A 13203-nucleotide genomic window follows, 5' to 3' on the forward strand; every position below is an offset into this window, starting at 1 on the left:
TCTTAATCCTATGCATATTCTCTAGTGGAGAATTTAAATGATTCAAGGTTCAAAAGATCCTGTTAGATGTTGGGTGCTGCACAAGAATCATGCATTAGGTCTATTTTTCCTATGGTGCTGGGCTCCAAATCTTGTTATCACCATCATTTAATACAGTGTATTTGCATGTTATAATTTATAGTATACCAGGATGTTTCTGCTTTTCTATCATTAGTGCATGTAAGTGAAATGTGCATAAAAGTCACACTGCAGCTACACCACACGTCAACCTATAAGGCAAAACATTTAACAAACACTTGCATGTACATTTTTTTAATCATCGTGCCAATCTTGGTAGGTTGGGTTAATGACCACCCACAGGCTTACTGCTATATATATATATATATATATATATATATATATATATAATTTTTATTTTTTAAAGGGGACACAGGTAGATTGTTGAGAGCAACTCCTTTTAACATTAAGAGCTCAAATATTAAATAACATTGTACGAGCATCTAAAATAAGCACTCCCCTACCTACAACAAGTTCATCTACAATTTATCTGTATTAGGAAATATTGTCACAGCTCTTTGCTGTAGCCTGAACCAGTTAGGTGAGCTGGAGTTCCAGCTTGCAGTAATTAAACAGCTTGGCATACTAGTACTCATCTCGTCTGACATTACCGAATACGAAAATGCCAAGACTTACTACAGCACCATTTAATAAAAGGCACTTAAAAATTGTTAACAGCAAGGAAAGCTGATACAGGTTAGAAAGACTGCAGCACCTTCAAAACCTATACTTCCATCAGAAAACGTACATAGGAAACTAGGACACTTAACCGTACAACAGTCCATGCGTTATAATACATAACTAGAACTACCTGAATTGCATATTTACAGTTAAATACATTTAATAAAATACTGTTATAGAGAACACTCCCCAAATGGCAGATTCAAGCTGCACTACCCGTGTACACAGTAAAAAAAAAAAAAAAAAAAAAAAAAAAAAAAAAGGGAGTTGCTGAGTGCAAAGTTCCCACTTTAGATTTCAGATCTTCTGCAAAAAGGGAAGAGGGTCCAGTCACACATTAACTAGATTATATAAAGACAAAAACATCCACAGCAGGATTTGCTTGAAGGAAACTACAGGTTTCATTGCTATTCCACTGTGAGGAATGCTCCATTAAAATCAAAAAACTCTAAAACTAGCTTTAAAAAAATAAAATAAAAGCTAACCAATTTCTATTCCAAACATGTGCAAGGTGCTTTTGGAAGAGATGTAAAAAATACACCATAGTTCAGGTGCATTGGTTCGCATGTTGCCATACATGTAAACAGAATCCACTTTTCCAGCAGTAAAGATTAAAAGGCAAAGCCAACAAAGCTAAGTCGATACAAGAAACACAACTTTATAAGTCTAAAGGCCTACTAGCTGGCAAAAATGCTACTTTCCCAATTGGGTTCTTTGGCGATCCTCTATAACGGTTATGCTGTCTATTAGACAGGATACGCACAGCATTATTTGGACCATCCAACGAAAGATCAGATTTTGTACATGTAGATCTGGTGATATGTTGGTTTGTTAGGTCTTCCAATACAGACTTTACTTGGTTTACAGAAGAGGGCACTGAGGTTAGTACATTTGCAAATGTCTGCTTGGAAACCCTGGAACTGACTCCTCGAAAGGAAACTGCAGATAAATGCTCACAGGAGGTGGCGTTCTCCTTACTACTTACAGAGAAATGTCTGTGGCTTGAATGAGTTAAGGAAAGCTCTGATGAAAGAGATCCATCACAACTGACTGATTTCACCATAGGTGAGCTAGCTATCCTTTCTGTTCCCCGCAAGTTGTCCACATCCCGCTTAAACTCTAAAAGTGAATTTATACGTCTAACAGACTGACGTACAGGAGTACGCTGCAATTTAATAGGGGACTTTAATCTTTGGACACTGCCGTCATTTAGGCACAGTCTATTGAAGTGCAGTATATGATCAGACACCCTGCTGCTTTTGCGAACTGGTACAGGCACTGAGTGAATATCCTGAGAAACTTGTGAACAATTCTCTTGGTTAGGGATTGGAATTGATAAATTATTTTCCAATTTTAACACAATTTTTTGAGGGACTGAAGTGTCTGACTTTTTCGAGGAGTTGGAGTTGTCACTTCTGGATTCAAACACATCCATGTCACATTTCAGTTTGTGTTGTGAAACGTCTGTCAAGCCTGTAGAATCAGCATCGCTGTCCTCCACAATTTTTAATAAGATCTGTGGTGAATCCTGATGTGCATTAACTTCCAAGTTTTCAACTGGTGCCTCTAAAGAAGTTAAATGCTTTTTAGCAACCTTTTGTACTTTATAGTTTGTTTTTGATGAAGTCTCATTGGCAACACCATCACAGTCCTTGTTTGACCTGAACAGAGTTTCACACTCCGCTTGTGGCTCAGAAGTGCAGGTCTTTTGATCAATGTCAGCTACTGATCCAATGACCGAAGTTTCAGACTCTGTCTGTGACTCTGAAATAAATGCTGCTGGTTCTTGCGCTGAAGACTTGCTACATCCAACAAATGCACTCAGATCACTTCCCGATTCTATAAATGCTTGTGTAATCCTGCGTACCGTGTTCTGTGCTTGACAGTCCTCATCCACACATAGGGAATTTTCTCTATGGTCGTTCTCTTTGCTGTAGTAGCCAGTGACAGATTTAATCTCTTTGGGTATGGCAGGAGGTTTCCCAGTTACAAGAACAGGCTCAGAATAGCAGTTTCCAACATACAGATATCCGGATAAAGGTGTTCCATCATCACAAACCTCACTTAACGGAGGAGGTCCTGTCCAGGACATGCGATGGCTTAAGTCATCAGACTTTCTGGGTGTTAGTAAGTTTTCTTCAGATTTGCTTATTTTCTTAGAACCTATAAAAAATAAAAAAGTTAATACATTGAGAGAAAAACAGTTTGGTTAAACAATGACATGTAGGATAGAATAGAAAATATAAATGCTACCTATTTTAACAAGGATGTGCAGTTTTTAGGAATATACTGTACACCTGAAAATTATTCTGGTCAATGAAACAAATTAACGTCCAAGCACGTGACACACCTAAAATGCTAAGACACATTTACAAGTGTAAAGCATTTATTCTGCTAAAATGCTGCTGCCAGGAGGAAAGACGTCTAGAAGAGATGGGCAAATGAGGTCTAAGTGCCAAGATCTTATAGATCATTTCTGTGTCCATGTACATTAAGCCCCTTTTCACACCAGCAGACCGATCAGGCCTGTCTGAAAAACGGACAGGCAGAACCACTCATTGTTCTCTATGGAGCAGGAGGAGATGTCAGCGTACATGTGTGGCATCTGGCAGATCGGATGACAGTTGGATGGAAATGGACACGCAGTTCATTTCCATCCTACTGCCCCATAGAGAACAGAGTGGACACAGATCCGTCATCCACCTGCTCAGTGGGGATCTGCAGAGGATATTCTCCGTCAAGCAGGTGGATCCGCCGGACAGAGTCCACTCCAACTAAAAGGGGCCCAAGAGAAATATGATATGGCGCAGTCTGCCATTGGCTCTTGCTGCAGTCAATCAAATGCAGTAAAGACGAAGTGGGGGGCGGATCTAAGAACTGCTGGGCAAGTCTATGGAGTGCGGTCCATAGTCACATAGGTCGGGAGCACGCAGACCACACCTTTCCCCATAGCAAGCGGCTGGCGAGTGACAGCGAGAGAGACCAAGATCACTGCTGAGGGGACCCAGAACAGGAGGATCGGGCCACTGTGCAATACGACTGCACAGAGCAGGAAAGTATAACATGTTAGTTACATTAATAAAAAAAATCTGGACTTTAGTAACACTTTAGGTTGCCTTGAATTGCTTATCACTAACATTCAATGCATGGTTACTGTGGCTGTGTGGGAATTTTGAGTGCTATTGAATAATCATTGAAAAAGAAAGATTGCACAATAAAGGACTTTGATAATGTTTACATTACTTGAGAAGTCCAACACTTACATGAGAACTAAAAATATCTAATTTAAGTGAGATGAGCTCTTACCTGCACTTACAAATGGACTTTCAACTGAAGAGTGAGCCTCCAACTTGTTTCCAGGAATTGGCAATTCTTGTGAGTTTGCTAGTCTCCAGCCAATGTTTTGAGAACGAACGGTAGGAGGACAACCTGAGTTCTGGAAGGAACCCAAAATGATATCATTGAGAAAAACAGCATATGCTACCAAAAAGCTGACCTCATGAGAAAGAATGTAAACAGCAGCTTTCTACTCCGAGCTCCAGAAGTACCACAGAATAAGGGAGAATTTTCCTTTTGAATGTGTTTACTAAAACTGAATATTCATCAATAGAAAGGTACAGGAATCTTTCTAGAACAAAAACCATTACAAATTTAAAGTTTTCTCACATGCCCAAGACTACATAGCACATGCAGTACTTTTTCCCAACTTTCTAGCTAGTGTCATTGCTGAGATAGCACGGTCAACTAACAGAAGAAGATCACAGAAGCTAGAAAGCAAGAAATAAAGAAGTGATTTTCACCACATTTCAATATGGTTTCATTGGATAAGCTACTGCAGGGAGACATGAATGGATGAACCTGCATTTCATTTTTTTAATGGTTATAAAAGTTCTACTTTAGGAACACATCTTAAAGAAGTGCAAATCATTTTACAGGGCAAAATTGTTATCCGACTCCTGGCAGTTTTAGATAAATAATAATTTAAAAAAAAGCTATTAATTATTCAAACAGATTTCACAAAATGTTTGCCAGGAGATCAAAGGTTATGATAAAGCTTAACAGGCATGCAAACAACATACACACCTGATGTACCATTTATGGAAGCTGATGTACATGCCAAATGAATTGTGAGAGGAGATTTAGACAGTCAAGGCCGTACAGCCAGGCAGACTTATCTCTGCTGCAGTCAAGCTAGGTCACCTCCCCGACTTCAGCTTGTGGCGGGGCAGTAAAGGATGAGCAGAAGTTCTCTCTGCTCAAACTTCTATTTACACCAGCATGTTCCTTATCAGCACACATGCATCAAACCTGATTGGCAATCTAGCATTGAGCTACAGCCAGCACTGACAGAAATAAAAATATGCTTTTACTTCTTAACCGCAAAGATAGTTATGGCGATACTTCTTTAACAACAGCGTGCACTTTATATACACAAAGTACTTGCATAGGAAACGCTAAGTTCGTTCTCCTCCCCGTCTAGTTGTTGAACCCTTCATTTCAGGGTACCCATTGACAAATTTTCCTGGCCATCAAAGCCCAGAAAGAATGTAATGTAGTGCGATGTGCATTGCACAACATTCAGTGGAGCACAGGGGAGACATGCAGGGTCTTTTAGAGATAGAACCTATCAGCAAAAAATAAATTTAACCACTAGCTGACCGCTGTTGGCATATGTACGTCGGCAGAATGGCATGGCTGGGCAAAATAACATACCGTATGTTACTTTGAAATTCCCGCCATGTGAGCCGCAAGCTTCGTGACCGTGCCCACGGGACCCACAGACTCATAGTTGGTAAGATTGTACATTACACACTCACATTGGTCCCTACCCTCAAGGGGCCCACAATCCAAGGTCCCCATTCATATACTAGGGCCAATTTTGGACAAAAGCCAATTAACCTACCTGCATGTCTTTGGTTTGTGGGAGGAAACCGGAGTACCCAGCGGAAACCCACGCAGGCACAGGGAGAACATGCAAACTCCAGGCAGGTAGAGTCGTGGTTGGGATTCGAACCAGCGACCCTTCTTACTGCTAGGCGAGAGTGCTAACCACTACACCACTGTGCTGCCCTAGATCGCTGCATGGATACCAATGATCGTGTCAGGGAGCTGAAGAGCGGGGAGATGCCGATATAAACAGAAACTGCTCATTCTGTCTAATGACAAGACATTGATCGCCTGCTCCCTGTCATGGGGAGCAGCGATCAGTGTCCACGTCACACAAGCCCATCACCAAGTCAGTCAGTTAGAAACACTCCCCTAGGACACACTTAACCCCTCCCCTTAGTGGTTAACCCCTTCACTACCAGTGACATTTTTACCGTAATCAATGCACTTTTAAAGCTTTGATCGCTGTACTATTGCCAATGGTTGCAAAAATGTGTCAAAATTGTCCGATGTGTCCACCATAATGTCGCAGTCACAAAAAAACAAAACTAAAAAAAAAAAAAAAAAAAACACGCTGATCGCCGCTATAACTTTTGCGCAAACCATACGCTTATTTCTATTTTTTTTTTTACCAAAAATGTAAAAATATGTATCGGCCTAAACAGAGGGGAAAGAAAAGAAGTTTATATATTTTTGGGGGATATTTATTATAGCAAAAACTGCGTTTTTCCAAAATTGTCGCTATTTTTTTGTTTATAGCGCAAAAAATAAAAACCACAGGGGTGATCAAATACCACCAAAACTTCCGGGGCTGAAGTGGTTAAAAAAATAATCAGAGGACAAAAAGCCCCCTGTGACAAAAAACTAAAGTTACATCCAAAAACATAAAATCCTCCCCCAAAACAAATTAAAGCCCATCACATGTACAAAATGCATGGGTGCCTACTCCTGAAACCGTAGGTTGCGAAATACATGTTACATATTGCCGAGCACGCCAGAATGAGAGCAATAATTCTAGCACAAGACCTCCTTCGTAACGCTAAATTGATGATCTATAGGGGGCCTTTAAAGCGTTGCCTATTGAAAATATAGGGTACTGACATGTCTGAGGTTTGACATGTATCCATTTACTCAGCTCAACCTCAGCTTTTATATTTTACCAAAAAATTTGGTCATGTATTGTGTTTTTGTGCACCCTAAAATTAACTTTAATGTTTTTAACTGAAATTCCATGTTTCCTAGACCTTTGCAGGAATAATGTGCGACATGAAAAATTGGAATTACCACAATTGCATTTTCTAGGGCACGGGTATCAACCTGGCAGCCCTCCAGCTGTTGCAGAACTAGTCCCATGAGGCACCGCAAGGCCGACAGTTACAAGCATGATTCCTACAGGCAGAGCCATGATGGGACTTCTAGTACAGCAACAGCTGGAGGGCTGCCAGTTTGACACCCCTGCTCTAGGGTGTCTGCTTTCAGAAAACATATTGTTTGGGGGGGGGGGGAGGTTTATGTAATCTTCAGGCCTAAAAATAGGATTTTTTTTACTCACCGTAAAATCCTTTTCGCGAATTCACCGACCGACAGCTCCTCTCTGTAACTAAATGGGTTGTTAGCCCCATCACTGGAGATACTAGGCAAGTTGTAATACAACACTTCAGAACTTTTAGTTCCGCCCATGGAGCGATCCCTAGGGCACAACCCCACAGCCTGCTCAGGCAGAACTCAGTACGTCAACAAGCAGTAAAACGTAGAGAAAAAGGAGGGGCAGGTGCTTTGTCGGTCAGTGAATTACAGAGAAAAGGATTTTACGGCGAGTACAAAAATCCTATTTTCTCTTATATTCACCGACCGACACAGCTCCTCTCTGTAACTAAATGGGATGTCCCCGGGCAGTGCCAAACGAGGGGTGGGAAAAACAGCATTAAAACTTCAACTAAACCCACAAAAAAAAAAAAAAAAAAAAAAAAAAAAAAAAAAAAAAACACACAACCACATAACCGGGTATTCTCAACAGGAGAGATTCCGAAAACCGCAACCATGTGCGGAAGTAATGCAAAAGTGCATTAACAAAACAGTACTGCGTTTTTAATCGAAAGACCAGGAAAAATCTCGATCGCATATATAATTGCAACTACACAGCGGCCTGCAAAACTTTGTGGCCAAAACAGGCATCAGATGCACTGATATTTACCTTGTAGAACTTGGTAAATGTATGGACAGACGACCAGGTTGCCGCCTTACACACCTGAGCGACCGGCGCTTGGTGTCGGAATGCCCAAGATGTTCTGATTGCCCTTGTAGAGTGGGCCGTGACCAGAAAGGGGGGCACCGGCCCCTTTAAGACATAGGCTTGTACTACAATCTGTCTGATCCACCTGGAAATGGTGGCTGACGAGACCGCCATACCCTTCTTTGGGCCAGCCACCGAAAAACAGTGAGTCCGACTTCCGAAAAGGGAGCCGTGGCAGACAAATACACCTTCAGAGCCCTAACCACGTTGAGAGGGTGAAGGGCCACCTCTTTGGGGTGCTTCGGCTTAGGACACAATGATGGTAATACAAGGTCCTCACTGAGATGAAAAGCCGAGACCATCTTCGGTAGAAAGGAAAGGTTGCGAACGCAACACCACCTTATCCCTGTGGATGACCAGATAAGGCGACTTTCAGGACAAGGCTGGCAATTCCGAAACCCTCCTGGCTGATGTGATGGCCACTAGAAAAACCACTTTCTGGGAAAGAGTCAACAGGGGAATCTCCCTGATATTTTCAAATGGTGGCTTTCCGCGCCCTCAACATAGTTGGAATCAACCATGTCTGACAGACCCTGGTTCCTCAGCACCTGGCTCTCAATAGCCATGCTGTTAAAGCATGATGAAAGATTGGACCTTGAGATAGGAGGTCCTCTTGCAACGGCAGTCGCCAGGGAGCGTCTGCCAGCAGATGCACCAGGTCTGCGTACCAGGACCGCTGAGGCCAATCTGGGGCAACCAGAATTACCGGAATCCCCTCGGCTTCCACTCTGCGAAGCAGACGTGGCAACAGTTTTAGTGGAGGTAAAGCGTAGATCAGCTGGTACTGATCCCACAGAGCCACCAGCGCGTCTGACACGTCTGCCCACGGATCTCTTGTCTGGGACACGAATCTTGGCACCTTCCCACTGAGACAGGAAGCCAATAGATCCACATCTGTTATGCCTCACTTCAGGCACAGCAGCCTGAATATCTCCGGATGCAAGGCCCATTCTCCTGGGTCGAGCATCTGTCGACTCAGATAGTCCCACATAAAATGATATACAAACATGAAAAAAATGAAAAAAACAAATATTATATGAGAAGCATTTTAGCACTTCTGGTAAATCGCATTAAGTGAATTTAATGTTTTTATGTGAAGTAGGTTTTTTTTCACAATTTTTTTCATAATTTTTTTCATGCATATGGCTAGGGATTTACACATCTATCATACCCACTTGATGCTTCTCATATAATATTTGTTTTTTTCATTTTTTTTCATGTTTGTATATCATTTTATGCGAGACATCTTATGAGATATTGTCACGTAGGCACTTTTTCAGTTACACCTTTACATATTTTTAAACAAAGTGTAAATTAATAGCAGGTGAGCCTGCATTATGTGCAACTAATAGTAGGTGAGCGCCGTGACTACCACTTTGGGCACATATTCATTTTTCACCTTCCGGGTGAATTTATATGGTAGTGGCAGCACCTTTCTAATTTTAGGGTTCCAATTCCGTTTTTGAGTTGTTTATATATAGTATTTTAATTTTATTTTTATTTCACATTTAGGGTCCATAGCGCACCTACCCCTTTTTTCTCTTATCGACTCAGATTGTCCGCCCGCCAATTTTCCACCCCCAGGATGTAAATGCCCGACAGGGCCGGTACGTGTCGCTCTGCCCACCGAAGTATGTGAGCGACCTCCCGAGCAGCGGCTGAGCTTCTTGTTCCCCCTTAGTGATTTATGTACGCCACAGCCGTGGCGTTATCCGACTGTATCCTGATCGGACGCCCTTGAAGACTCATCGACCATGTGTGGAGGCACAGCCTGATCGCTCTCAATTCGAGCAGATTGATCGGCAACTCGGATTCTTCCGTCGACCAGAGGCCCTGAGCCGACTGAATTCCCATCATTCCACCCCAGCCGGATAGACTGGCGTCCGTAGTGATCACTGTCCATTTCAGAGGAAGGAACGATTTTCCGGACTGAATCACCGGGGACCTCAACCACCAGATCAGAGAGTCCCTGACTGGCTGGCTCATCTGGATCTGTCGATCCAGGGACAACAGATTTGTCCCATTTCAACAAGATCTCCTTCTGCAGTACTCTGGTATGGAACTGGGCATAAGGTACTGCCTCGAAGGAGGCTACCATGAGTCCCAGTACTCGCATGCAAAAGAGGAGCGACGACCACTTGCGGTTCATCAGTAGTTTGACTGCAGATCTGAGTCTGCAATTTGTCTGAAGGGAGAAAAACTCTTGCTTCCCTGGAGTCCAATAGCAAACCTAGGTACTCCAGACGCTGGGTCGGCAATATCACCGACTTCTTTAGGTTCAACAGCCACCCAAATTCTTGCAGGGTCTGCATGGTGATCGCCACATCCTCCTCTAATTCTGAGGCAGAAGATGCTCTCTCTCAGGAGGAGATCGTCCAGGTAGCCCACGATCGCGGTCCCGCGTTGTCGCAGCAACACCAGTACTGGAGCCAGTACTTTGGTAAAGACTCGGGGGGCTGATACTAGGCCAAAGGGAAGAGCCACAAATTGATAGTGGGCTTCCCCGACTGCCAAACGCAGACATTTTTGATGCTGAAGGCATATGGGTATGTGCAGGTACGCATTCTGGATGTCTAAGGACACCAGGGAGTCCCCTTGATGGAGTACAGCGACTACTGAGCGAACTGATTCCATTCTGAACTTTTAAAGTGATTGAGGGCTTTTAAGTCCAAGATCGGAAATACTCCTTCCTTCTTGGGAACCACAATCAGATTTGAGTACAGCCCCCCAAATTGACCTCCCAGGGAATGCCCAGCTGCTCCACCCTGCCAGGCAGGGAGAGCTGTACTTACCAGTCCTGAAGCTGACAGACATTCCACGGTAGTCAACTCCTAATCAGTACAGGGAAGACCACTGCCCTCGGCATACTGTGACGCAGACATCAGTAGCCCGGTCATATGTGCGCCCCGGAGCATAAAGCTCACGACCACCTCTGGAGCTGCGGTATGTCGTGGCCTGCCGAGCCGTAGCTGCGACCTGCATGCGCTCGATGGCCGGACTGGGGAGACTACAAGGATAAGTGAACCAGCCTGTCACCCAGCCGGCTGTTGATAGAAGATCACAGGATCATTCATCTTTCGCAAAAAGCCAAGTTTCTGCATAAAAACTAAAAAAAACACGGACCTATGGGCCTGCAGGGTTCTGCCTGAGCAGGCTGTGGGGTTGTGCCCCATGGGCGGAACTAAAAGTTCTGAAGTGTTGCATTACAACTTGCCTAGTATCTCTAGTGATAGGGCTAACAACCCATTTAGTTACAGAGAGGAGCTGTGTCGGTCGGTGAATATAAGAGAAATTATGTTTTAGACATGCACAAAAATAAATAGATAAAAAAAAATGCAAAAATGGCTCTGGCTGTGTGAAAGCATTAAAGAGATCAGTTCACTTTCAGGCACAGGTTATGTCTGAAGTTCACTGAGGGACACTGCATTATAATCTTGACCTTTTCCCCCTTTAGGAGAGGACTAGGCAGAACATAGAAAAAACAAGGCACAGTCCTACTGGCAATAACCCCCCACTCTGCTCCCAGCAGCTCAGTTCGTCAAAAAGCAGTACAAACATAAAAAGGAGGGGTGGGTGCTGTGTCCGTCAATGAACGTCAGGGAAAGGGATTTTACGGTAAGTATTAAAAAAAATATCCCATTTTCTCTTTCGTTCATTGACGGACAAAGCACTATAATCTTGACCTTAGGGACGTCACCCAAGCAGTGCCAAAAACGAGGAGTGGGAACACAGAAAAAAAAAAAAAAACACACTCCACTCACAACAAAAAGAAGAACTCCCCATCAGAGGAGCCGCAACCTCAAACAGCCGCCTGCAAAACCTTGCGGCCGAAGCATGCATCCGAAGATGCGCCCACATCGACCTTGTAAAATTTGGTGAAAGTGTGTACAGACTACCACGTAGCTGCCTTACACACCTGGGAAACATATGCTTGATGTCGGAAGGCCCAGGAAGCACCAATTGCCCTGGTAGAATGATGGGAAAGGGAGGCGCCCGCCCCCTTATGGCATAAGCCTGAACAACAATCTGCCTGATCCACCGAGAAATGGTGGCCAACGAGATAGCCAGGCCCTTCTTTGGACCAACCACAGAGACAAACAAACAGAGTCCGACCTCCAGAAAGGAGCAGTAGCAGACAGATATACCCGCAGAGCCTGAACGACATCCAGAGAATGTAAGGCGATCTCCTTGGGATGCAACGGCCGAGGACATAAGGACAGAAGCACAATGTCCTCATTTAGATGAAAGGCAAAAACTACCTTCGGAAGAAAAGAGGGCTGCGGAGGCAGCACCGCCTTATCCTTGTGGAGAATCAAAATAGGGAGACTTGCATGACAAGGCCTCCAGCTCAGAGACCCGCCTTGCGGACGTAGCAGCCACTAGAAAGACTACTTTCTGAGAGAGCGTCAGTAAAGGGATTTCTCTAATGTTCTCAAATGGTGGTTTCTGGAGCATTGAGAGCACCAGATTCAGATCCCATGGGGGCAGCGGCGGGCGTACCGGAGGGGGCCACATGCTGAACCCTCTGAACAAGCATAGGCACCAATGAGTGAGCCACTGAAAAGAGATAGCCAGAGCTGGTATTTGCCCCTTAATGCAAGCTTCTGATCCACTCCCCGCTGCAGAAACAGCAGGATCCTGGAAACAGAATATAAAAGCGGATGCCACCCCACCTCCTCACACAGGGAGATTCAGGCCTTCCAGGTGCGATAATAAACGACTGATGTAATCAGTCTGCCAGTTTTCTACTCCCCAGAATATATACGGCTGACAGGGCCAGCACGCGCTGCTCTGCCTACTGTAGGATGCGAGAGACCTTCATCGCTGCCGCCGAGCTCCTTGTCCCTCACTGATTATTGACATATGGCACTGCCGTAGCATTGTCCGACTGGATCCTGACCGGACGACCCTGCAGCCTCTGCGACCACAGCTCCAGAACATTGATTGACAGGCAGGATTCCTCCTGCATCCTACGACCCTGGGCCGACTGGATGCCCAAAATCCCCCCAAGCAAGTCAGGCTGGCATTCATCGTGATCACCCTCCAACAGAGAGGAAGGAATGATTTCCTGGACCAAAGGGCTGGGGACCTCAGCCACCAGAAGCAAAGCCCTGGCTAGACGGCTCACCCCGATTTGACAATCCAGGGATGTCAGATTTGTCCCATTTGGACAGGATTTCTTTGTGCGAGACCCGAGTGTGGAATTGAGCATACAGTACCGCCTCGAAAGTGGCTACCATGAGGCCCAGAACTCGCATGCAAAAAGGCAGAGCCGACCACCTGCG

At 44.3% G+C, this 13203-nt stretch overlaps 1 protein-coding gene across 1 annotated transcript in view; it reads right to left on the bottom strand.

The window, feature by feature from the left end:
• Positions 1–399: 399 nt before the first annotated feature.
• Positions 400–13203, bottom strand: part of ARHGAP11A (Rho GTPase activating protein 11A) — a 55766-nt gene continuing 42962 nt past the window's right edge. Inside the window, exons 11-12 of the mRNA XM_077464751.1 lie at positions 4045–4174; positions 400–2901 (exon numbers count right to left, since the gene is read on the bottom strand). Of these exons, the coding sequence (XP_077320877.1) occupies positions 1397–2901; positions 4045–4174 (1635 nt within the window). The 3' untranslated portion in view covers positions 400–1396. The remainder of the gene's footprint in view (positions 2902–4044; positions 4175–13203) is intronic.

The sequence above is a fragment of the Lithobates pipiens genome, unplaced genomic scaffold, assembly GCF_037356315.1.
Source record: "Lithobates pipiens isolate NorthernLeopardFrog02 unplaced genomic scaffold, aLitPip1_a1.2 Scaffold_30, whole genome shotgun sequence".
NCBI lineage: Eukaryota > Metazoa > Chordata > Amphibia > Anura > Ranidae > Lithobates > Lithobates pipiens.